The sequence below is a fragment of the Sprattus sprattus genome (genome assembly GCF_963457725.1).
Source record: "Sprattus sprattus genome assembly, chromosome: 3".
NCBI lineage: Eukaryota > Metazoa > Chordata > Actinopteri > Clupeiformes > Clupeidae > Sprattus > Sprattus sprattus.
This window is the reverse complement of record NC_137922.1, coordinates 11,566,525-11,593,344: the sequence shown is the minus strand read 5'-3', so window position 1 is coordinate 11,593,344 and position 26,820 is coordinate 11,566,525. Positions and strand designations below refer to the sequence as shown.

The window sequence follows — 26,820 nt, the reverse complement described above, 5'->3', positions numbered from 1 at the left end:
AAACGTGACACATGTGACCCACACTCCAGTTCTGTTCGCCCTTCTTTCCCCAGCTGGTCCAACATACCCACAAGGGCCCGCACCTTTAGTGCGAACAGGCGGAACCCCCTGCTGTCACTGCTCTTGACTGGAGGTTCAGACAGGACCTCATTCAGTGCGGGCACATGATGGCAGCACTCCGATCCTATCCGATTCTCTCCATGGGGTCTCCATGGGGGGTTAACTGCTCTATCTCAAAGCACATGGAAGTGACAAAACTAGATCAGTTCAAATCAAATGCGGAATGTTTACATCTGCTACCGTTGATTATACAGTAAATACGTTGTGAAATGAAACAAAACCGTTGATTATACAGTAAATACGTTGTGAAATGAAACAAAAACACACCACAGTTAAAGTTGTATTAGTATTGATTGATTCACATCGATATGAATGGATTACATGACTAACAACGGGTGGAAAAGTAATAAGAAAATATTTGTTCACTGAATTAGCGCGTTCTGTCCCAAACAGTTGCGTTCCAGTTTCTAAGTTTCACTTTCGCTTTCAGTATTTCAACGTGAATGAGAGGGAGCACAAGAACTGAGCGTCTTGCAGCGTTTATCATATCATATACATTATATATGATGCATGTATATGTCTGTGGGCACGATCTCAAGCACGTGCAAAAGTTGTTGTTGTCCAATTTGAATCAGATACGAGAGACACATGCGCGCCCAGTCCAATTACCAGCGGAATCGAATCGTGTGTCTGGGGGTTTACATCGGAGTCCAGTCGGACTCAAGTTGGACACAATGAATCTAGTTCTGGGGAGTCACATGTGTCCAATATCCAATTTAAATCGGACTGAAATCGGAAATTGGACGCATGTGTCCACACTGATAGATGCGCTGCAGAGCCAGCCTGTGTGGCTGGCCATACAGCTCTGTGAGTGATGCCATGGTGTTGGTGTATGGGTAGCGGCTGTTGCTGTAGGAGTCTGCTATCAGCAATGCATCCTCCAGCTTCAGGTGGTCGACCAGGATCTGGTACTTGAACCGCTCAGTTGCATCCGCAGGCAGGATGTTCTCCAATGCCAGCTTCAAGCGGGCAAACTGGCGGGGGTCTTCATCGGTGAAGCACGGGATGTGAGGCTTTGGTCCTCTGTATGTGCTCTCCCGTCGGGGAGGTGTAGGTGGCCCATCATAAGGACCATGTCCCAGTGGTCTCAGTCCAGCAGCCGGGTGTGCTGGGTTATGATGACCGGCTGATGAGGTGCGAGGAGGCGTGAATGGCACCATGTACTGCGGTGTTGGTGCCTGAGATGGTGGTGCCTGATTAGCCGGGCTGTGCTCTGGACGCATATGCATGCTCCGCATATGGTCAGTCAGCTCAGCCACAAGCTGTGGTGGTGGATGATGTGGGCCTGCCACCAGCCACGGTGATCTCTGTGTAGCCGCGCTGACCATGTCATGGTATGACACTGGCGGAGGTGGTGGCGGGAACGTGTCTGGTTGGACCACCAGTGGAGAATGGTGAGACGCAGGCCACGGCACACCTCGCAGGTCATCCCCTGGCTGATTGAAAGGCTGCCTGGTTGTCAGCGGCGTGGATGAGAAGCCCGGGTAAGGTAGCCTGGAATAGGATACCCCACTGTCTGCGACGTGGGGTCGTCCTCTGGATGGGGAAGCGAAGCTGGTGGGTGGCGCTGGTGGTGCATCTGATGCACGCGATGAAAGGGCTTGGACGATCTGTTGCATGTCCATCTTAAAATGCTGGTAATCATCCCTCATCTCCCTCATTGCTTGAAGGTTACCATCCCTCATGTTCTTCATTGCCTGAAGATTGTCATCCCTCATCTCCCTAAGTGCTGAAAGGAATGCCTCTGGGAGTGGGCTTGACTGTTGATGTCCAGCAGGTGGAGCTAGAGAGTCCACATGACCGTGACTGCTGGCTCCACCAACGGCTTGGTCAGAGAGTGTGTGTGGCAAGTGACGTTTGGGAAGGTCCACCAAATATTCATCCAAGTAACGGGGCTGATGTCCCTCACGGCGAGCACGGGTGTTGTCTCTTGGCAAAGACATCGTAACTGTAGCAATTGAAAGACTCCGGCTCGAAGGACCATATAAAATAGGGGTTGTTGTTGAATCCCCAGAAAGGACTGTATTGCTGGTTACTGATTGTTGAGTGACAATCGCCACAGGCTGTCCGGTAAGAACAGTGCAAGAATGCCAATGTCCAATGATGAAAAGGTTTATTGCCAACACACAGTGAAGATATGAATGAATGCTGGAATTATCCGTGTAAAGGACTTCTAACACGCATGAATCCGTGAACTGAACCGTGAACTGAATGAGACAATGATCCGTGGTTTGGCAAGTGAGTGAAAGTCTCTGAATGAAAGTCTCTGAATCCTTAGTGCTCCTCTCTCCAGCTTCTGCTCCCACAAAATGGCCAGAGAGGGGGTCGGGCTTATATAGGGGCGAGAGGGGCTGAGATGCATGTCCAGGCATGCCTCAGGGGGAGACTTGAAACAGTCCACAGAGGAATGTAGGTTTCATGAAACAGTCTCTGTGGTGGCCAATAGACAGTGGCATTCCACGGTTTACGACCCCCCACAGAACCTAGGGATCAGCTGATAGGCTGACCTCTGCCTGGACCCCAGGTACTGTGAGTGGCCTACACCGCAGGGTGCACTGCTGGATGCAGCTGGGAGAGCAGCCTTTTGTACAACTCTTCTTGCCTTTCTTTTTTCCTTCATCCACTCTTCTTTCCTTCTTCCACTTTTCTTTCCTTTCTTCACTCTTCTTTCCTTCTTACACTCTTCTTTCCTTTATTCTTTCCTTCTTTCACTCTTCTTTCTTTTCTTATTTCCTTCTTACACTCTTCTTTCCTTCCTTCACTCTTCTTTCCTTTCTTCTTTCATTATTTCACTCTTCTTTCTTTTCTTCTTTCATTCTTCCACTCTTCTTTCCTTTCTTCACTCTTTCTTTTCTTCTTTCCTTCTTTCACTCTTCTTTCCTTCTTCCACTCTTCTCTCCTTTCTTCACTCTTCTTTCCTTTTTTCTTTCCTTCTTCCACTCTTCTTTCCTTTCTTCTTTCCTTCTTTCACTCTTCTTTCTTTTCTTTTTCCTTTCTTAACCTTTGCATTTCATGCACTGGTATTTCCTTCAGGAAATGCATTTTCTAGTTCATGCTTGCTAACTTGTTATAGCTTAAGGAGTTGCCATTAGAGAATTAATGCTAACTCAAAATTGTGGTTGCAATATTTGCTGACATTTTATGTCATCTTTCAGAAGTGTTGGCAGTGTTACTACACAGTGGTAAGAGCAGTCATTCTCCGTCTCTGCTCCAGGATGGCAGCAGGTGAGCAGGCTGGTTTAGTAGGGACAGAGAGAGCACAGAGCCAGCCACAGGTTGTGGCTCAGTCCTCTGTTTGCTGCCTGCCTCTCTACCAGTGGCGGCTGCTGGTCTTTCAAAGAGGGGAAGCTCATTTTCGGTTTCGGAGGTAAGCAGGTTAACCACGAATATATTATGTTGTGTGTATGATTTAGTCTTTTTCAAAATATTTTTTGAGGATTCAAATTCCTCCTGAGACTCTATCAGGGGAGGAGAACAGCCTTTTCATGGAGATGGATCAGCTCCTTAACAGCCTGGATCAAGAGGTGAATTCTAGATAATTTAATAACTCTGATCATTATGGATATAAAAAGGAATTTTACCTTGAAATGACAACCCCTCAGAATAAATGCATGAGTATCTAAGGGACACAATAGCACAAACAAGCGAACCAATACAGGTAGTGGTTGATCAAAGACATAAAAGGACTGAGATATAGTGGCTTTTTCTTGTTATACAAAGGGTATCTTAATCTTTAAAAAATAATAATGCTCTGCGGGGAGCCTTTTCATAATGTTGTCAGACACTGAAAATTATATTAGCCTGTCAGTGACACAAAAAGCACTTTCAGTGGACATACCTTCACAGTGAGCAGTAGGGCCCAAGTTACCCTTTCTTTTATATCAATTTCATCTTGTAATGTTTCATGCAACTCTTGGTTCAGACATCTGAAATCACTGCACATGGACAAACTGCAGCTTTAAAACTCATAATTAATTGTATTTGGAAAAAAGTGTGTATCCAATAATTTGGAGTTATTTTACAGTAAGAGCTTATTCTGATTCACAGTATTTTAATGACAAATGTCTTGCAATCCATGTGTTGGTCTTTTCCTGTCTGTCAACACAAGGACGCTGACCCAGAAGAGGAGCAGCCAAAGGGCCTCATTGTGGGTATCCTCACTGTGTTGGAGGATGATAACAGCGCAGCACCTCAAAGTGTCATGAGTGTTGTTGCTGTTGTTGTGGAAGAAGAGATTGTCCTTCAAGATCTCCGACCTGCCAACTGCTTTTGCTTACCTCTTTGGACTGATCTATGCTTTAAACCTTAGGTACCCAAAGGATCTCAGGTACACATTTGAAAGTGTTCAGAAGGATCATGGAACTTGGTGCAGACCTCTCTGCCAGGGTCAGATCCCTCAAAAACAAACGTCTTCAGTGAATCCACAAGTTTACTGATAATGTTGGATCTAGAATTGTTGACCTCTAAAAGTTCCCTTCTGTCCAGCCAACACCATGTTAATTTACTCTTGCTATTACTTGCTCTCAACTCTTATGTACCTCGATCTCCCACTCTCTAACAGTTATGCACTTTATTGGGTTCTTCTTAAACATGTTACATGTTAGTATTCAGTGTTTGTAAATTATCACATAGTATTGAGCAGTATTACAAAAAAATATTTTGAGACCGGAAGTTATGGCACTCAGTATCCTCGGTAACCTTGTTAACAGATTTATTAGATTCATAGTTGTGTATCTTCTGTATGGTCTTGTATACATGACTCAGTGTTTGATCTTTTATTCAATCTTAAATTTGACAAAATGTAGCACAAGGTAACGACTGGGAGAATTGGGTCTCATTAGTTTGCATTAACTTGGCCCTGTTAGAAGGGATTTGATGCTGGTACAGTGTAAATAAAACAAATGTTTTGAATGTATAGAGGTATGTTGCATATGTAATTATTTATACATTTGATTAGAAGTTATTGGTTCTAAATTATGAAGTTGAGTTATATTATAAACTATTGCAGTGTGCAATTTTAAATTCCTCTAAAATAATTCTGCTATACTAACTTAAGAGTTATTACAATGTAAAATTATAGGTTAGTACAATTTACAGGACAGTTAGCAAAAGTTAGGATTACAAATTATTATAATATTAAATTATAAATTAGTACAATGTACTGGACAGTTAGCAGAAGTAAGGATTACAAGTTATTACAATGTAACATTATAAATTAGTACAATTGAGGGGAGAGATAGCAATAGTAAGGATTAAAAGTTATTACTATATAAAATTAAGAGTTAGTTGAACATACTGTTGAGTTGACAAAATCAGAATTCAGAGTTGAGCAAACTCAAAAGCAAAACTTAAAATATTAAGTTTAATTACCAAACTTTAAATTTTATCGAATGTGTTGCCTTGAAATTGAGTTAACTCAACATTTCTTTTTTTACAGTGAGCATGACAAAAACTGAATCAACACTCCTTCAAAAAGAGTGACAAGTCTAAATCACCACATCCATATTTGCAAACAATAAATGACAACATGTATAGCATTAAACAAGAATTAATTTACAACTGATCTATACTCTTCATAAAGATGTTCCAAAACAGTGAATAGGTGTAGTGGTTTAATGTGCTTTGCAAATTGCCTGACCACAAATGAGAAATACACTTTTCCATTTGGCCTCAGAACTGTCAACAAGCAGGTCAGACCCCTAGAGATTTGCCTTGTCTTCCACCTCCAAGTTGCTCCTGTTCACAGTACTGGAGCCAGCCGGTGACATTATCATCAGTTTCTCTCCTTCAGCATTGCTTACTGTTTGATCCAGCCTTGGTGTCATGACATCCCACGTTTTGGGCAGTATGCCACGGCGGAATAGTTGAGTGAAGAGGTAAGAGAACAAAAGGATGCAGAGGAGTGTGAAGAGCATAGCTATTGATCGGATAGGTGCTTGCTGGATGAACACACCATCGGTTATTTCACCACCTGGAAAATGGATAACTGGCGGAAGGCCTATCAGAGGCTCCCCACTCAACAACCTCAGCAATATGCCCATGAAGTACCCCACACCTGCCCCGTAAACATTGGAGACAGGGCAGAAGAGGACACAAATCAGCTGCGGGAGGATGACACAGTACGCCGCATCAGCTCCAAGGACCCAAAATGCCAAAATGCTGTTATCAAGGAATGTCAGAGCTGTGCCTGCCACGCCGGTCACAACAACAGTGATTCGCATCACCCACTGGATCTCTCTGTCTGATGCCTGTAGACACACAAACAAACAAACAAGCAAGCATACATACATACACACACACACACACACACACACACACACACAGAGACACACACAGAGACACACACATTCACACACACATACACATACACATCAGGGGCGGAGATCCCATTTCATTGTAGGGGGGGACAATACATGGTAACATTTCAGAGAGTAATTCCGGGGGGGGGGACATGAAAAAAAATGCTTTCACGAGAGCTAGCATAAACTGCTAAATACCGAATTATTGTATCACATTTACAAACAGAAATTCGAAGTGATTTTTGAATGACCTAAACGGCATTATATGAACTAACGCGAAATATCTACTCACAGACAAATAATGTCCAAAGTTCAAGAGAACTTGATGCTCAAAGTAAGTTCTCAAAAGGCTCAAGGACGTTTCGACTGGGAATTGAACTAGCAACCTTCTCAGTAACTCACGACCCCTCTATCCACTGTACCACTCTCACCCGATGCTGAAAATACCAGTATTATTTATTGACCCCACGAAAAAATGACATTAATTTACTTTCAGTTAATTTAACTAATCTGGAGAGGCACTGACATCTAGACCTACGTTTATTAACAAGCATTAACCTGCCCCTGACAGGACCGTGTCCTAACTGTCTAGCTAGCTAAGGGTGTTAATTATAGATACCTGCGTGTGTTATGGCAAACGTTCACGTTGTCATGTCAATCCATTAATAAACGTATTAATACTTGTGATTATCGATTGGAACTTCGTAAATGGCGTTTAGAAAAACTTCTTCTTACATGTTGTTACTTCGTTCGAGAATGAGGTAAATATCTTTACATATCGTGTATCATAGCGGGAGGGGGAGAGAGGAAGAAACAATCTCACAACCTGACCGTGTGGGCAGATTGACTAAAACACGGTGCTCGCCCCGCCCTTTGGAAACAGCATACCCGAACCACTTTGAGGAATAGGGGGATCATGATTTTTCAACACTTAAAAAGCACATTATTTTACGTTTATAATAAGCAGCGCTTGTGTAGTCGTGCGTTTGTTTCATATTACTTTTTTTTTTATTTTGTTGAGGGGGGGACAACTTTATGGTCCCCCCCGGGATCTCCGCCTATGATACACATACATTCATGCCCACATTGAGAGCTTTCTTAAAGTAAATAGTTACAAATTCATAATCATTATTCCATGTTGTAGTCTTTTACATTCCTGTAGCAGATCAGACTGACTTGTGAGTTTGCAAACCTGTTCTCTGATGTTCTTGTAGATGTTAGTAGAGAACATGGATGTACTGGAGAGGAGGGCTGAATCTGTGGAGGACATAACTGCTGCTGCCACTGCTCCGATCCCTAATATGGAGACATAGGAGGGAGAAAGGTACTGCAAACAGATAGGCAGGATTCCATATGCCTCTCCGCGCTCGTATGGAGAAGGGGTGCCATAATCAGTCTGATTCCAGTCTGTGGAAATACATGTACACAGCATCACATACCTAGAAAAGCACACAACAAAGGACTTTTAGCTACCAACCCCAACATATCTAGGGAAATAGGCCAGACCATCTATTTAGTGGTTCCTGTATTGGTGAGGTCACACCTTTAAACGTTTAGGAACAGAGTTTGAGCTTAAAAAAATCTGTAAATGTACGTATATGAATATAACATATATTTATGCTCAGTCTCAATATGTCCTTATATGGTCAGCAGTCTGATCATAGGTTCATTACAATCTATAGTGTCTGCACCTGATCGTGTTTTTGACTAGAAACTCAGTACCTTAGTTTATGCACACTAATCAGCCTCCTTGACACCTCTACCCTATTCAACTCCAGACAGCCAACCAAAGAGTCAGTTGGGCAGAAGGTCTTACTTAGAGCACTCTTTCTTTCTGTCTCTCTTCTATTTTTTCTGTGTTGGCCCTTCGTTTGTTCTCACTCAAACTCTCATTCTCTATCTCCCTTCTCTTTTCTCTGTCTATCCCCTTGTCATCTCTTCAACTCTTTCACTCACTCTTGCTGCGCCATGCCACACCGTGCCACTATCTTATACACTGCTTGGTAAATTTGAGGTCATTTAATCATTTCATGTTGACAGATTCATTGTATATTTCCATAATACCATACCACTATAATGCATTCTATTGTCCCAATGTTTATACATTATGTATAAACCTCCCAGCCTGGTGTTTTCTGTCTTCGGTAGCATTTTGGCTGCGTATTTGTAAACGTTCTGGCCAAAAGTTGTTCCTTGCAGCTGTGGACTGTGCACTAACACTGAAGACTTTTAGCACGCACACTGCATGGACAGCTAGAGGACCGTGAGGAGCAGTGTGTTGAATTTGACAAATAGCATAGTGAGTTAGAAGTGCGGACTGTGCCTTTAACAGGAACATTGTAGAGATAACTTTTGTTTATTGTGGATCAGGGCAGTGTGCCATTAATGGTCGGCTCCCTGTTCAGCCTATCTATAAATCATCTGATTTATACATTTACATACAAGTTAAAATACAATGTGGGATCAGTTACATCCTAAACATGGCTTAGCGCTTAGCAATGGATAAGCAGCCCAAACCTGTAGATGCAGCCACTGCTCCTATCAGTACAGATGGAATGCCCAGGATGAGGATCAACACAGCTGCAGCAAAACATGTGATCTGTGCTTTGGCTGTTGAGGCAGAGGACAGGGTCCTCTGGTGAAAAGTCTGGAAACCTAGGGCTCCGATGCCCTACCCAGAAAAAGTATAAATACACATGAAAAAAATGAAAAAATGACACATGTACTGAATATAAAATTAACATTATTTAGTTTATGTCACCATATGAGAACATGTACTTGCTGTGTCGATTGCAAAGTCAATGACAATTTGAAGGCTGGGGCCCACTGAACTCAAGGAGTGGAGTTGGATTAGTAGTGATTTCATTTAAGTAGTGATTCCTTTTAGGAAAAAAGCAGCTCCAAAATGAATGGAAACGAACAGATGTTGAAGAGAAAGAAGGTAGTGCGTTGTAGGTAGGGGCAGAGTAGAGAGTATGTGGTGCTAAGGATGGTGGAATTCAGGTAAAAAAAAAAAAGATAGCTAGGGCAACATTAAAACAGGATCCATTTCAACCCGTTAAGGCACTATTTAGTCAGGTGAAGGAAGGATGTTTAAGTTTATCTACATACCAACACAAAAAAATCATCCAGCCATTTCCAGATGTCCCGTGTCTCTAGCCGACCAATCCAAGGCGGCTGGTATGTTTGATTGAAGGCTGTGACGGAGATGTCAAGAGGGATGGGATTCAAAAGGATGAATGGCACACAGAGCCACTAAAGAAGAAACACAAACCAGCACACTTAATATCACGGTTAACGATTCATTGAGGTCGTCCCATTCCACCATAATTTCAATATACAGTATGTTAAAAGAATAAAGATGCTTTGGGTATATAGTATATGGGTATGGGTATATCTGGGTACATCATTCTCTTTCCACTATCTATGGTCATGCATTGGCTGAAACTCACCAAAGCGATAAAGATTAGGATCAACTGAATGACATCGGTGTAAGCCACAGAGTACAGCCCCCCAAGGAGGGTGTAGATGATCGCCACAACGGCTGACAAGACCACAGAGTAGACAAATGGCAGATCAAGGATTGTGCTGATTGTCCCTCCTGGAAATATCAGACAAATGTTAAAACCTGCATATTGCTTTGAAGTAGCAGTAGAGAGTCTTGGTATAAAACTAGCAGGTTGGCACTGATTAAAGCTAGCTAGCTTTTTGATTGATGTATTTTGAATTTTTTTGTAAAAAATGCTGATTGAATAATTTAGATTTGTATCACAAAACTACGATGTGAATAGCCAGGGTGGCTATTTATCTGTACTTCTAAACATGACAATAGGCTACTTTGGATACTTGTCAGTGAGTTATATTATTCTTTACTTATATAATAATTGATATATCGTACTTAACGATTCATTTACATATAATAAATAATATGTAATTATTTTACCCAGAGCCATGAGGGTACATGACACCCACATCACATCTCCAATGATGGCAGGGATGACCAGAAGACCAGTCATAGCTTTGCCATATTTGATCTGAAATGGATCCATCATGGTAACATACTTCTTCTCCCTCATTGGTTTAGCAAAGACTAAACCACCTGAGAAATATGAATCCAGAAAAAAGACAACAGATTATGTACTGTAAAATAATCAGTTTTAATAATCAAATGAATCTTCCCTCATAGCTGCTAAATGTTATTTGGATCCTCTGAGGAAGCTTGAGTTGATATCATGTTGATTTTGAAAATGTTAGGTGAAAATTCACTCAAGTTATCACATGACTCCGGAGTTGTAGTGGCACGATCGTGGCAGCCATTGTGGGCAGGGAAACTAGCCAGGTACTTAACTCCTGGCTAATCAAGGGAAGTGGCAATCCATCACAGGTGAGGACACACAGAGGGAAACCAGTGAGGGCACACAATTGGAAACAGGTGAGGGCACACAATAGGTAACAGGTGAGGGCACACAATGGGTAACAGGTGAGGGCACACAATCACAACAAAAGCACATGTGGACACATAACAAACACAACAAAAACGCCAAGTCCGTGAAAAGTCCACAAGAGGTCGCCAAATCGTGGCAGTGGCTGCCACGATCGTGACAGTACCCCGCCTCTAAAGGCCGAATTATGATTATGCTCTGTTTTAGACGTAACACGTAAGCACGTAAGATACACAACCCCCCCTTGCGCGGTAAAATACCCCCCCTTACGTGCTTAAGTGCGTCGCCCAAAATTTCTGACTATGCAACTAAAACACTACGGCCCTACACAGCTCGCAAAGGCTGTGATTGGCCGGCTACCACAGCCTTTCACAGAGTCTCACGTTTCCGGGTTAATAGCATAGTCTTTTTTAGACCCAGACATTTTTTTTAAATCATGAATACCCTGCAGACCGTCTCACAAGCCTTTTCTTATGGATTAGGAACAAACATAACAGAAGAGGTCCGAAGACATGAACTCCTTTACAAATCCTCTTTAAACACTTATAAGGACGCTCAAATTACCGCGAATATCCCATTCTCACCCGCGATTGTTTGGAGAGAATGTGGTCATTCATGAACAAATAGGTACTTTCATATTCATTTTCCGCCACTTGTGAGTCATGGTGATATCTTTCATTGAGTTCATATTGACGTGAATCCATCAATTGCACCAGCGAGTTTGATAGAATGAACCCGGTCTGCTCATATACAAAAGTTAACAGTAACCTGCCGTTACCTTGTGGCCAGCACCATTGTAGTTACAAGCATTGACAACATGATGAGATTCTCTCGCCGTTTACCACCTCATCTTTGAATAATGTAACTCATAAACACATCGTTTTAAAGCCTGTCGCAGTAATTAAAAGATGTCAATAAACGAACTTTTGCGTCATGTGCTGTCTTTTTCGCCACTGGTACTGAATTGCCAACATTTGTATTTTGTGTAACACATGTATTCATAACATCAAGCCTTTCGCCCACTACACTTGCTCCGGTAAGTTTTTTTCCTTTGTCCTGCTGCAATAAATAGGCTTACTTAACTCAAAATAAATCTACAGTTCTGGCGTCAATTTGCTTTACAACACGCAACACAGCTCACAAGCCTTGCAACACGGCTCTGCGTCTAAAACGAACCTTAAATCAAAACTTGTCTAAAACAAGTTCCTTGTGTAAATTACGTGCTTACACCTCTGCGTCTAAAACAACCCTAAATTGGCCTTAAGGGCTGATAGAGATTATTTCCAAACACTGTAAATTACTTAAGAATATAATAATCAAGTGACTTGTTTGAATATATTCCTGTGAATTATGTGCTTATGAAAGCAGGAGCATGGCTTTTCTCTCTGTGTGTGTAACTAGAATATTAGGTGCCATTAAGTCTGCATATGAACAAGAGCATGTTTAGACCAGAGGAGATAAGAAGGGAACTGTGCTTCTTCCGACCTTGTGCAAAACTGCCATCCTTGCAAGACAGGGAGCCTCGGACGTGAGAAATCCACCACGTGATCATCCCTGCTCAAAGCTAAACTTCTGACTATATAAACTTTGTGCGAAGAGTTTATCAGGGCTTCACTTTCAGCCTCGGCTGGGAGGGGAGCCCAATTGCAATTGTTGTTGTTTGTCTGTCTAATAAATGTACTTTCATGCAGCTCCGGAGTCCTGAACTAACTAGGGTGATTTTTCACCTATCAGAATTGGGGGCTCGTCCGGGATTCCAACAACCTCTTCGACTCTCCTTGCTGGGCTAATCATCAGGACCTGAACCGTATGGAGGAGTACGAGACTCCAAATTGAATTGGATGGAGGCCAGGGCCTGCCAGCGAGGAGAGCCGAGAGTGAAGGAATTGAATTTGACTATAGGGGGGGACTCCGACTGTTTGTGAGTATATTGGTTGTTTTATTGTAAGTGTACGATTGTATGTGCTTCTTGTTAGTTTCGGTTTTGCGTACACTTGTTTTCAAGTGGGGTCGACACTAACTTTTTGCATGTTTGCTGCGGAGTGGATAGGGGAACAAAATTGATAGGACTTTCCTGTATGCCCCGTGTGTTGAACGAATTGCTAGAGTTAGAGAGACTTCTGTTATAGTTTTCATGTTCTTAGAGCGCTCAAGGCATATGTTGGTATATTCCTGTTCACCTCGAAAAGGGTAGTGTTTGTTTTTTGAACGACTAAAGGGTATAAGCATGAAAAGCCTGTTGCCGTGAAGGGCTAGCGCGCGCTATATGAGATATAAGCACTGTTCACCTCGAGGGAAGGGTATCGTTCGTTTTGGAAACGATAAAGGTTATATATAAGAGCGCTGTACACCTCCTCTGCCTGAGGGTTGGGAGGAAGGTGTCATCTAAAGTTGAAAACTCCCTAGGCCTATTTTCTCCGGATTTTCTGTATACATTCTTGTTCGCCTTGTATGAAGGGAACACACTTTTCACTTTTTGTTTTCCTGTTGGGTCTTCTGGTAGGCCTCTTGGTGCATTGTTAAAAGAAAGAAAAAAGGGCTATAGAGAAGGATATAGTCTGAAACGTATAGAGACATACCTGTCTAGCCGGATTTTAACAATAAGAGAAAATGGGAAACAAAGGATCTAAAATTGATGACAAATCCCAGTTAGAAGGGGACATGAATCATGTGGCAATACAAGGAAATGCTGACTGTGTAATGCACAGACATATGTGGAAACAAGATTTTGAATTTGAAGGAGTCTCCTTAAGAGATAAAGAAAAAGAGTCAGAGATACTCTAATATACTAATACTTGTGTGTTATTTTTCTGTGGGGTTGAGACAAACTTTTTACAATGGGTAAAACCAGATAAATATAGTTATAATTTATGTAATTAAAGATTTCGCATTACTGAGATGCCTTGACCCGGAACCAGTAGGGGACTGATCATCCCAGGGAAATTCCCTAGCCTCAACCTCCTCAAAAAAAAACGAGTGAGACGGAGGACCTCTGGTCGGGCTCGGGTTTACTCAGCATTGTGATCTCAAGAACAAACTATGAGAGTCTGAAAATAGAAACATAACTAACCCTAGTGTGAAGAATAAACTAAAGGTAATTTAAAGGTTAGGTTTCAAATATCAGTTAAAGGTATTAAGAGAAATACATAAAATGACTTAGAAATGGGTAAAAGTGCGTCAAAATCAGAAGACGTACATGATAAAGAGAATAAGAGATGGATTTAAAATGTCTACGACAAAAAGAAAATTGTAAACACAGCTTTGAAAATGTTTTTGCATTATTGGTTGCGCCAAACAGAGAAAAGCTTACATTAATGGTGGCAAGAAAGCCAACACATTTTTTGTTTAGTTTGGTCTTGGCAAGAAAGCCAATGATTGTTTTGTTTTGTTTTGTATGACTCAGGTACCTGCTGAACAGTAATTACAGCATTGCATGCCCAGAACAGTAAGGTTGTCAAAAGAAAGAGACATCTAAAAACAGTCATTCACATAACCCATTACTTTTGAAGAGTCTGAAACGGGACAGATATTTAAAGTGCAGATTATGTTTAAAAAACATGCTCTACAAACTTATTAGGAAGAGATTTGATGTGGGTTGGGCATTAAAATTGTTCCAACAATACATGGGTTTTAGAATAAATTAAACAATGGTGTCCCAAAATATTATTTATTATGTATTGAATATACACTGTTTAGCCACTAAAAAAGATGTATAGAGGATGTAACCCTGTCACACTAACTATATTAACTTAGATTGATGCATTGGACTAACACAGGATGGGTGGGGGCTGAGTGCTGGCTCAAAAGACTATTTTCTCACAGGCCATGAGCTCAAACTTAGCTACAGTTCGAGAGACAGTCAATTGTTGTTGAACATCTTGTGCTGTTCTCCAGATAAGAAGATTTTAGCAGAAACAAGGCCACAAAATTAGCAGCTGTGGTTCACTAAAGTAAAGCTATCTTTTAAAAAGCACCTTTGCCAGACACAAAGAAATAAATTATGTATTTTCTGGGAATAACTTAATTTTGTAGATAATGGAATCCTAACCATGCGTTAGAAACACAAATGTTGCAGAGTTTACTTTATTCTCAGACCATGTCAGCTGGAGATATTATTAAAAAGCCTGAAGCGGGAAGGCAAGCATTTGATCACATTAAAAAACTGTTGGTTAGTTCTACTGTCTTAGCACATCCATGACATGACAAAGCTATTCGTACAAGCTGTAGACTGGAAAAGAAAAAAAAAGGTTATATGATATTTGTGTTAATGCATAAGTGGGGACTTTAAGTTGATATGAGTGGCATACTATTCCACACGGCTAGATCCAGTAGCACAAGCAATGTCTGAATGTTTACAAGCAGGAGTGTCTGCAGCCTTGGCGGTGCAGGCCTCTGCTCCTATTGTACTAAACAGACACTTACACTGAAAGTTTCACATGCTTATTTTTTATTTGATTTGTTTTGCTCTCACAGCCTCATATCACTTTTGAGCACTGCGTGACATTTAAGCCAGCTACACTTTTACGTACAGCCAAACAGATAAAAACTATGCCAGCCAGAGCTGACCTACAAGATATGCCTATTCCAAAAGCTGATTTAACCATTGTTGATGGTTCAAGCAAATAAACCTTGAACACATAGCCACTACTTCCACACTATTCCGCACAGGCAGCGGAACTTATTGCCCTGATTGTGCACACAGGTGCAAAAGGGTTTCATTGAGAAACCACAAAGCAGACAAGGCCACTAACCAGGCAGAAGGGTTTATTTCTTTTATTATGATTTTAGTAATCCAAGAAGCCTATTGGAACATCAGGTTCTGATACGATGTTGACCATTATTTTACTCCAGATATTGCTATTGCTACTTGCTTTTATTAATTTTATGTAAAACACTTTGAGCTGCAACAACCATCTGAGACACATACACATTTGAAGAATTAAAACACACAATACTAAAACATATGCTGCAATATTGAGCCATGGTGAAAACATGCCTCAATAAGAGGGGATAGTAAGCATATATTTTTACTTCTTGTTTTTACTTCTTGTTTTTATTTTATGAGAAAGAAGGTTAATCATTCATCATTGATTTTATATTGTTTTAATTCTTATTACATTATTTAGTTTGAAAGATGTTTTAACATTCAGTTATAGATTTTATTGAGTTAAATCCCAACGAAAGAAAGAAATATTGTCTAGCCATAGACAATCACTGCTCATACAACCCCCAGTCAGCCGGACTGGTAGAAAAGAAAGAATTGATCTATTGAAAGCCAATTCAGAGAGTGAAATTAGTGAAATTAAGCATGCATGTTGATATCACTGTTTGAAATGATGAATGGAAGAATCTACACTGCCTAAACCATTTGCTAAAACAGACGAAGAGATTGAAAATACATGGCAAAGATGATGTTGAAACTAAATGCTCTAAGACTTCTCTCCCCTACACAGGAACACTGTGAGGCTGAATCCAAGGTTGGGCCACGAGACTGGGTCCTAATCAACAGTCTCAAAAGAAAACACTTCCACTTGCCCAAGTGGGACAGAGCATACCAAGAGCTACTGTTAACATCTACCACAGTCAAAATAGCTGAGAGAGCCACGTGGATACATCTGACTAACTGTAAACGGGTAAGCCTGCAGATGGCGGATGCAGAGGAGTAAGGACCATCTTTCTTTGCTGTTTCCAGGTATTGCCCGCAGTGACAGAAAGACCAGTCTATAAAGGGGGGTTGATGTATAGATTCTTCTCGTCTCAAACGCTGGCAGTAGATATAGTACTGTCCTGTGGGATTAGAACCGAGTGGAAATTGTGGAGTAAAAGGTCTATTCCTCTGCAAAGTCATGGGAGGTTACGCAAAATGGGCCAAAGTATGTGGGGGACTCCTAGTAACGACTGTGGGATTTTACATTGTTGGTCTAATAACATGTTTATAAATGATAGCTATACAGCATCACTATTCACATTTTAACTGGCCCTACATGCCAGAAAATGCTTCACCACCTCCACACATCATTAGCAAAGATGCTCTGTTTGAATGCTATTTAAAACCTGGGGAAAAGAACGATGCACACCTAGGACACTGGACACAATGTAAAACCATTACATATGTGCTTGATAATGGAAGAGAAATACAGTTAAATACTTCATCTGAATGTAAAACTGCGGGGATGTGTTTGAATGGCAGACTTCTTGAAGTACAGGATATAGCCATAGCTGATATGTGGTGGTTATGTGGGAATGGTGAACTAAGAGCTACACTGCCTGTGGGTTGGTCTGGGACTTGTGCTTGAACAATGTTAGTACAACCTTTTCAGATTACCCCCAGGTCCAAGATACACCAGTACCTGAGGAACGTTCCAATGCATTCCGTACGAGGGAGGAGAGAAGCAGGGTTCGACAGCCTGGGCATTCCCCAGGGCATTCCAGACGACTACAGGGCCTTGAACCCAGCAGCGAGTGGCCTGGCATCTACCCCCTGCCCCTGGTGCGTCATCGGAGCACACACAGATTGGATTAACTTCCTTTACTACGCAGAGATGAAATTCCAAAACCTGACCAGAGACGGACTACAAACGTAGTACTGACCAATGTTGCACACATGTCCCTGACAACACCAGAGATGGGGACTACCTAAAGATCATCCGTGATGGGGGAACCAGACTGCCCAAACACATTTTCCACAAAGAGACTGTTTACATTTTCCTGCCCACTGTAATATTCAACAACCGATGTGTTCTGCAGAAGGCAGAAGGCAGAAGGCCTTCAAGGACACAGCAAAGAAACCTTGTTTGAATATTATCTGAATCCTAGGCGAGCTAATGAAACACACATAGTCGACGCTCACTATGTTGGCCTACAAATGCAAAGTATTAAAATGTGTGATGGGAAATATGATGACATTTTTGAGTGATTGACTGATGATGATATGGAGTGATGCTCAGTAATGTTCTCTGTTCCGAAAATCCATGTGATGAAGCTCAGAATGATGATTTTGAAGTTATCCATTGAAATTGATAATTAACGCTGAAGAAAGATGATTTGTGATTTTGATTGTGTTTGTAATTTTTGATTATCCATTGAAACGGATAAAAGGAGGGATTGATAGAGATTATTTCCAAACACTGTAAATTACTTAAGAATATAATAATCAAGTGACTTGTTTGAATATATTCCTGTGAATTATGTGCTTATGAAAGCAGGAGCATGGCTTTTCTCTCTGTGTGTGTAACTAGAATATTAGGTGCCATTAAGTCTGCATATGAACAAGAGCATGTTTAGACCAGAGGAGATAAGAAGGGAACTGTGCTTCTTCCAACCTTGTGCAAAACTGCCATCCTTGCAAGACAGGGAGCCTCGGACGTGAGAAATCCACCACGTGATCATCCCTGCTCAAAGCTAAACTTCTGACTATATAAACTTTGTGCGAAGAGTTTATCAGGGCTTCACTTTCAGCCTCGGCTGGGAGGGGAGCCCAATTGCAATTGTTGTTGTTTGTCTGTCTAATAAATGTACTTTCATGCAGCTCCGGAGTCCTGAACTAACTAGGGTGATTTTTCACCTATCAAGGGCCGGATCCCTGACGGCCCAAAGTCAACCAAAAAAGTCCACAAGAGGTCGCAAAATCGTGGCAATGGCTGCCACGTTGTGACATGTAGATACTAAGTATATTTATTCAACAACAATTGTTGGTCTCAGCGCGAAGATGAGAGAAAAGCAATTTCACAAACATTGCACAGGGTTTATATACATTAAGATTTATCTAACTCTGACGCCACAATTATATCACATGTCAGCAGAAATAGACACACATAAACTAAGCTCTCTCTGTAGCATCCCGGCTGTGCTTTCTGTTACGAATACATGTCAGTTAGAGACAGCAGGACAGGCACAGTTCAGCTCTCTGCCACGCATACATCTCAGTTAGAGATAGCAGGACAGGTACAGTTCTGTCACACATACATGTCGATGAGAGATAGCAGGACAGGCAAAGTTCTGCCACGCATACATGTCAGTGAGAGATAGCAGGACAGGTACAGTTCTGTCACACATACATGTCAGTGAGAGATAGCAGGACAGGCAAAGTTCTGCCACGCATACATGTCAGTGAGAATTAGCAGGACAGGCACAGTTCGGCCCTTCGTATGACCTCTAACCTCATCCAAACATGGACAGAAGGTTACTTGCCTTACCAACTTAGCTTGTTGTCGTTTTCTCTGCTGTACACTTCCACTTTAGGAATGTTTGTTTTTATATTATTTGTGTATTGTCTGGGATCCGGGCCTAATATGCTTGTTTTAAAGGCACCCAGTGCATCTTTCGAGGCTTAAAAATAAACATTACATTTCTAGTCTTTTTTAAACGTAGTAAGTTTCAATAACTCCATACCATTACATATCGACATTCAAGGAGCAAAGATGAGACGTCGTTGTGTGGTGAGAACTGATAACTGACAACAACAATCGCCGCCATTTTCTTTATTCATTGGTGCCGCAATAAATAAAGCAAGATTCCAGTCAATGGAAAAATGGCCTCTCCCCACCGGCGATTGTTGTTGTTTACAATTTTCTATCAGTTCTCACCACACAACAACGTCTCATCTTTGCTCCTTGAATGTCGATATGTAATGGTATGGAGTTATTGAGACTTACTTTGTGTAAAAAAGACTAGGCTGACTAATTGAATGTTTATTTTTCATTGAATGTTTATATAAAGTTGCACTGGGTGCCTTTAAGATTCATCCTGGTATGTGCTTCTCTGTCTGATTGACAACCTCTGTAATAGAATAATAGTGGACATCCAAGGACATGCTTTGAGAAGGATATTGGCAAGAGACTGACCAACACCTCTACTCCTCACTGCCTGATGTCCAGAAACTTAGAATAATCATTTGGCTTAACTAAGGGACTCTATGGTTACTGTATGTAGTTCTGTTTTCAACTGTAACTTAACTAGGGCTGAACGATTTGGGAAAATAATCTAATTGCGACTTTTCCCAAAAATATTGCGATTGCAATTCGATCAATGCGATTTAAAAAAAAAATCTTTCCAACAAAACGTACTGAATTATTTAAATATGACCAACACAATATTAGATACATTTAGTGTAAAATATTCTTTCCCACATTTTAGATTTTTATTTAACTGCTCATTACAGAAACAAATCGGTGGCTTTGCCACTGTGCATTTAAGTAATTTAAACAAAGTCAAGTATAAACACAAGGCATGCACTTTTTAAAGTGGCCTTATGCAGTATTGTACTTCAGGGTTAGGGTTAGGATAAGCAGTTTTACCTTAAAATAACAGCTTTGAAAAAATGTGGGCACTACAATGACTTTTAATATGGAGAATCGCCTCCAATGCCATACCAGGGTCCGTAGGCAAATGACTGTGTTATGTAGGTGTGCCTGAAGCCGCCTGTTTTTTACTGTCTGCCGAACTAGTAAGTAGCTTAATTGCCATCTTGTGTTGCACTTGCTTGATGTTTGACTGTGTTAGGACAGTTGTTGACTAACTAGTTTGTCATAGTGTCAAAGTAAGCACATTTCAAGAGATTTCGCCTTGTTGAGCCACTAGCATCTCGTTAGTGATTAGCAATTGATCCGTTATCCTGCTTTAATCAGGATATTTTTGCTGTGCAAAATTTTCCATCTTAAAAAAAAAACACCACGTTTTTACACCACGTTGTAATCGCGGACGTTGCGGTTAGAAAATCGAGTTTTACCATATGCAAATATGCAAAAACCATATTTATACATGGCTTTTTGTCTTGATTTTTGCTGTGGCTTTGTCCTGGTTTCTGGTTTATAGTTTTCTGATTTCAAGTTCGCGACTCTACAGTCTCCTACTCTCTCCATTCTCCTTTGACAGTCTTTCATGAAGTTTTTGTGAATTCCTAGCCTCTTGTTTTGTTTAGTCTTTGCTGTCTTGTTCATCTTGCTGTTTTTGCCCTCTGTTTTTGATACGATACTTCTGAGCTTTGACTTTTAGGTTTTTGTCATAATCCTCTGTGTTTTTGGATTATCCCTTTTTGAGAGTTATTAAAAAGAATGGCCCTCATTCACGATCATTTTCTGTAATTCTTCAGAAATGTTTCTTACACGACTTCGCAAGAACAACGTAAGGGAAATGCTTCCGCTGCATTCCCGCACGCTTAAAAAATGCGTTCATAAGCAGCCAAAGTCTTCTCAGCTGTGTTCCTTCGGATTAGTTTCTTAAATTGATGCACGGTCTCATGAAAGTGGATTTGCATACATACACGCCCCACCAGCCCCTTATTAGGGCACTCAGCCATAGCCACGTTTGCTGTCGGAATCTCCCGAATCCAAACGAAAGCAACTCGTAACAGGTGTTCATTAATAAGGTGGAGATCTTTTCTTACGTTGAACTTTCGAATTCCATAAAACAATAAATAATTTTTTTTAATCGAAAAATAGCCACCATAAGTGTGAAAACAGGTCATGAGTAGGAGTTTAAGTTGCAGTCAGTGCTGTCATTCAAAATAACCATCATAAGTGTGAAGACTGGTCACAAGTAGGAGTTTATATTGCAGTCAGTGCATGTTCTTGTTTTTAGAGATTGGGTTTAGTGTTTATTTATTTATTCACTTACATTTGCAGTGTTCGTGTACATTTACATTTACATTCAGTCATTTAGCAGACGCCTTTGTACAAAGTGACGTACAAGGGAGAGAACAGTCAAGCTACGAGCAATAGAGACCTAGTGTAACAATAAATACTACCTCGTAAAATCATGACTGTAAATGTGAAACGTAATTGTTAAGGATGCAAATATTCTCCTATTTATTATTAATATTATAATTATTTTAATCCGAGGATGTCTGTAAAGTTTATGTGAACGCAATCACCAACCACTTCTCACAAATTCAGCCATTCAGCCTTTTAACACAGACAGGTTTTTGGCAATTGGGTCATTCTTTGCACAGTGAGTTCGGCACTGAACCGGAAATCCAGCAGCCTGAGTTCTACCCCGGATTCCGGCCCTTACAAATTGTAACTCGAACAACACTTGGGAGTCCTGTCCTTTATTCAGAGATAGTCTGCATTCATTTTCAGTTTTAATGAGCTCAGTTAAAAAACACAACGCAATATTTGTGTGGCGTATGGATAGTCAACAAACTGTGAACTAAGGTGGAAACGGACAAAGACAATTACAGTAGGAATATATGAACACTGGAAAAAAACATCACATGACCATGAATTCTCGGGTGCATAAAGGGGTGATGTCATAGATTACAGATATAAAGTGGCTGTTTTTTTTTCTCTGCTCCACTACTATCAGGCCTTCTGGTTTGCTGAAGACATATGACTGCATGAACGGACAAATTCCCTCTTCATTACTTCATTCATTCACAATTACAAAATTCAAAATAAACTTACCCACAATAAATGATACTGAATAATATAGTGGCATCAATGCCCAGATAAGACCCTTATTTGGGCTGTAGACAGCTTCCGCCACCCCGAGAATGAATCCACCTCCAACCCAGGTAGCTATGAGAAACATACACACACACTTTAGTGAGGCACATAAATACACCACTAGTAATTCAACATTAAATTACAAAGAGTTAAAGAATGTAATGTTTGGTGAAACACCTCCTGTACAATTTTGCACGCAAATTGAGATATTCAGGAAAATCTATACTGCTGCTGGCACGACCACAAATACTCACCTGTCATAGTGAAAATCCCCACAGCCAGATTTACGGAGCGTCCCCCTAACAGAGCCACTTCTGTGACTGTCCCAGTGGACCTTATTGCTTTTGATCTCCTGGCAGCCCATATTCCTGTGGCCAGGACAGCAACATAAAAACCTACAGTGGCTATCAAACCTGGAACGTTAAGGCCCATGATCTCTAGTAGATCTATGACTGCTGAATGAGAAAATTGGTAAAGAGCAAGAAATCCAGGGTCAAATTCTTTTAGTAGAGTAATTTTCCATTGAGGCTGCTGGTTATTTGCCAGGTTTAACAAACACACACATTTAAGCGGTACCCATTTAAACACACACACAGGCACACGCCCCCCAACAACCACAGAAACACACTTACTCATATGGTAATCCTGAAAGTGTCATAACTGCTCTCGTAGTGGTATGCAAATGTTTTTTCAAAAGTTCATGCTTTTTCTTTGAGTGACAATATAACCTGCTCCATTTACCTATCTATTCCTAAAGAAGAAGAAAAAACCGTTGACCTGTACAGTCTGTTAATTATCAATGAAAAACAAATGATGACTGCCAAGCAGCAGTGGCGGTGAGGGGAATGTTTGAAAAAGTGTTGCTAAAGATTTTTTCTGGATTAATACAAAAAAATAGCCCCGGAAATATCCATCTGTCATTCCAATCATGCACTAAAGCCCTCAGAAATAATATGATATCGTTGATCAAAAACACAATTATGTTTTGAAGCAGCAGACCTACTTAACATTACTTCACTGAATTCACTGAAGCAACTCTTAAAAGCTATGGATATAAGAAGCTTTTTCAAAAAGTAAAGGGAGGAACGATGCGATTGGATAGGCATCAACCATTCAACACAAAGGCAGATAATTTAAGATGAACACCTTATTATATATTAAACTATCAATTTGGAAATGTGTAGTTATTCATTTAATTATTTATTTAAATATAACCTTACCTTATTAATAGCAAGGTTGAAGGTCATTGGAGTTCTGAATAGAAACGTTTGGCAGCATTCTTTCTTTTGTAACATTAGATAGACCAGTGTATATAATCAAAGTATTTATTTACACACTGATAAGAAATAGCACACACAAAATGTAATCTAGCTAAATGTAACTATCTAATTAATTGAGGTAGTGTGTGTATGTGTAAGAGAGAAGGAGTGTGTGTGTGATCATGTGGGCTCGGGGTTGCGCTTTAAGGTGTGTTTTTAAAAGTACACATTTTTAAAAAGAATCTTAAACAATTAAGGCTATCATAACGCCTTGCCATACCCTTAGTTTGGATAACATTAGATCAGGCAGTGACCTAAAGTACTGCTCCAAATTATGCAAGACCTATTTGGAGAAGAAGTAATGGATCTCAACTCTACTGAGCTGTTGTGGGGAAAGCTTTACTGAATGGTATGAAATAAATACCCATACAGCCAATCCCTCGTAGGAGGTATATCAGACGGCACAACGTGAATTTTCTACAGATTACCTCAAAAACTGGAATGCCAATGATCTGCAAGGCTGCAATTGCTGCAAATGGAGGATTCTTTGATGAAAGAAGTTATCACACATTATTTTGCTCTATTGTGTATATGTTTATTGATTAATTGATTAATACTGAGTGTTTTAGCTATATAATCAATGTACCCACATACAAACAGTAGGCATAAGTAATATACAGTAACCTATTAAATCATTAACATTTTCTTGTGCTGTTAATTTTTACGGTCACGTCCACATTTTTCGGCACATTTAAAATAAAAAATAAATGAAAACATTTGAATGTTACATTTTCAAATCAGCATTCATTTATTAAACGAATAAATTAACTAAACAAACTATTACTGTAATCATAGTTTTAACAATAATTTCCTCAGTTTGGTCAAACTGAACATGAGCATTAGACCTTATCTCTTGACAGAATCTGACAAGGTTTAGAGAACATTCTGCACATCACTGAGGGAATTCTCCTCCTCAGAACCCCTTCCGGCCCCGAGGGCAATTCCTAGTTTCTCCCAAAAGACCCGGGGGTCCTGTCTCGCTTTGGGCCAGCTGAGGTATGTGCACTTCTTCACGAGGCTCTTCATCCTGTAGTATGGGGACAGCCGATAGGTTGGAATGTCCTCCAGGAACACCAGGATCAGAACATCCTTTTTCTCATCGAACAGACGGAAGCTGGCCACTTGCACTTCCCTGGAGCACCACTCACTCTCCAAGTAGTGTTGGCTGATGACGCAGATAGTCTTGCGGCTACCATAGATGCCATCCACGATATTGTCCACGATGGGCTTTCCTGGTTGGAAGTCCCGGTGGTGCAGACATATTCTCCATCCCTGTTCCCACCGCTGGATTGGGCATAGGGCATGGCGGGCAAATGCCCGGTGGCCTGAAGCCTTTCATTATTTTTTTTATTCATGCCAAACTCGCGTCTAACGGAGCAGGCCACATTAACTTCAATGCAGGCCACATTAACGCCAATTTAAGTTAAACAGGCAGATCTGCCCGCGGGCCCTGGCCTTCAATTACTCTAGCTAAAGTTTTCAGCGCTAACTTCCTTAGTTTAAGAAGTAGAAGTCTCGACAACTATTTATACTCCTATAATACCGTACGTATCTTCGTCATGGTGGGTATTATTTTTGCCAAAAAAATAGTAGCAATTTAGAACAACAGCACATGATTAACCTACATACACTGAAGAAACATTAAAGAAAAACGATTCAATGAAACGAATAAGTTATTTTCTTTGGTATTTTGTCATTCAGAATTTCAGATTTGCAATGGGGATTTCTGGGTAACATGTTTAACACTGTTAATGGACCAGATAATTTAAATATTCGTCTCGCGAGAAAGGTAACAGAGTGACATTAAGGCTGCTAACTGTCAATAGCAAAGGAGCAAGACTGCTATACCCTATTGTGAAGGCTACACTACACGAGTCTATTGAAAATGTCTTATAAACACAAAAGTAGCAGTAAGTAAAGGCAAGAGAGAAACGAGCTGCAGGAGAAGGTGGCAAAGCTACCCAAATTAGATTATTTTGATTTTTCAACAATCGTTCGCCAGTCCGTGTAGTCTGCTAGTGCTACGGGCGACCCTCCTGCTAGCACGCAAGGCTCGTCGAATGCCATTCAAATAGGTGAGTAGTACAAGGGTATTTGATGGGCTGCCATGCCCCCTTTAACAAGTCGCAGTGGAGCACCCGTTTCATTATGTGTTTTTCAGATGTGGGTAAAGCAGGTGTGTCGCTTGTCATCCGTGTTTTAAGAACGCTTTAGCACACTTTGACCCTGTGTTTACGTTACCGAGAGTCGGAGCGCGTCCTGTCTACTTTCAAAGAGCAAGAGGACTTTGAGTGTGAGAGGTGTCGGGCCGTCCGTGACCGCACTATGGCCAGGAGGATGGAAAACAGAACGTGTGTGTCTGTGTTTAATAATTTAGTTAGTTTCATCGTGTCTGCGTTGCTTGTATACACAATTTAAATATCCTATTGAAACTTCTTCTTGTAAATATTGTTAATACATTGTTTGCTGTTCCTCTTAATAAATTAGTTAATTACGTTATGTGGGACGTCTGTCATTTTAAGATCAGGGTTATCGTAAACAGTGCTATCTAGGCTACTTTCTGACCATTTCTAACGAGTTAAACAAGATTTCGTTCTTTGTGTACACACCTCTCACAATCATATCGATTACAAACATCTTTGTTTAGCGTAATAGGGAACGCCAAAGTAACTATAGGGTGCGTCAAAATAGCGTGCACCGGGGCCCGTCGTAACCACGTTACGCCACTGTACAGATGTCATCATTGACAGGGTAGTCGAGTAGAAGAGCGATCTGATGAAAAGGCTGCTTTTGTGATGAGGTAAAATAATACGCTGACTTGAAACACTCATAGTGGATCAGATTAAGTTCATTAATATGTTTTAATATAATTCCTTTACTTAAATTTAAGTAACAATGTTGAAAGAAATGACATGTCTAAATAGTAATATGACCTACAGTCAATAGATCATACTTTTGATAAGCCTACGATAACAGTATTTTGGGAGAACTTTTCATAAAGCTTCTCATAGTGTTAAAATGTTTGTGTCTCCTAGTGCACATTGATCGTTTAAGTCAGTGATTCCCAACAAGGGGTAAGTGGTACATACCACCTGAGGTGCGCAAGCAAACTGCAGGGGGTATGTGGATAAATTAACGAATGTGTGCAGCATAGTCACTGCATGAGTGAAGGGGTACTCATGGTGTGACAAAAAGG

General features: G+C 40.7%; 1 protein-coding gene across 1 annotated transcript; it reads right to left on the bottom strand.

Annotated features, from left to right (window-relative positions):
* Positions 1–5,819: 5,819 nt before the first annotated feature.
* On the bottom strand, positions 5,820–22,737 carry LOC308362624 (high affinity choline transporter 1-like; the record flags this gene model as incomplete). The annotated part of the gene is made up of 8 exons (XM_080835355.1): positions 5,820–6,368; positions 7,612–7,826; positions 8,937–9,090; positions 9,531–9,674; positions 9,872–10,020; positions 10,363–10,518; positions 22,264–22,377; positions 22,560–22,737. The coding sequence occupies 8 exons, from the start codon at positions 22,735–22,737 to the stop codon at positions 5,820–5,822; spliced, it is 1,659 nt and encodes a 552-aa protein (XP_080691481.1).
* Between the last annotated feature and the right edge of the window lie 4,083 nt (positions 22,738–26,820).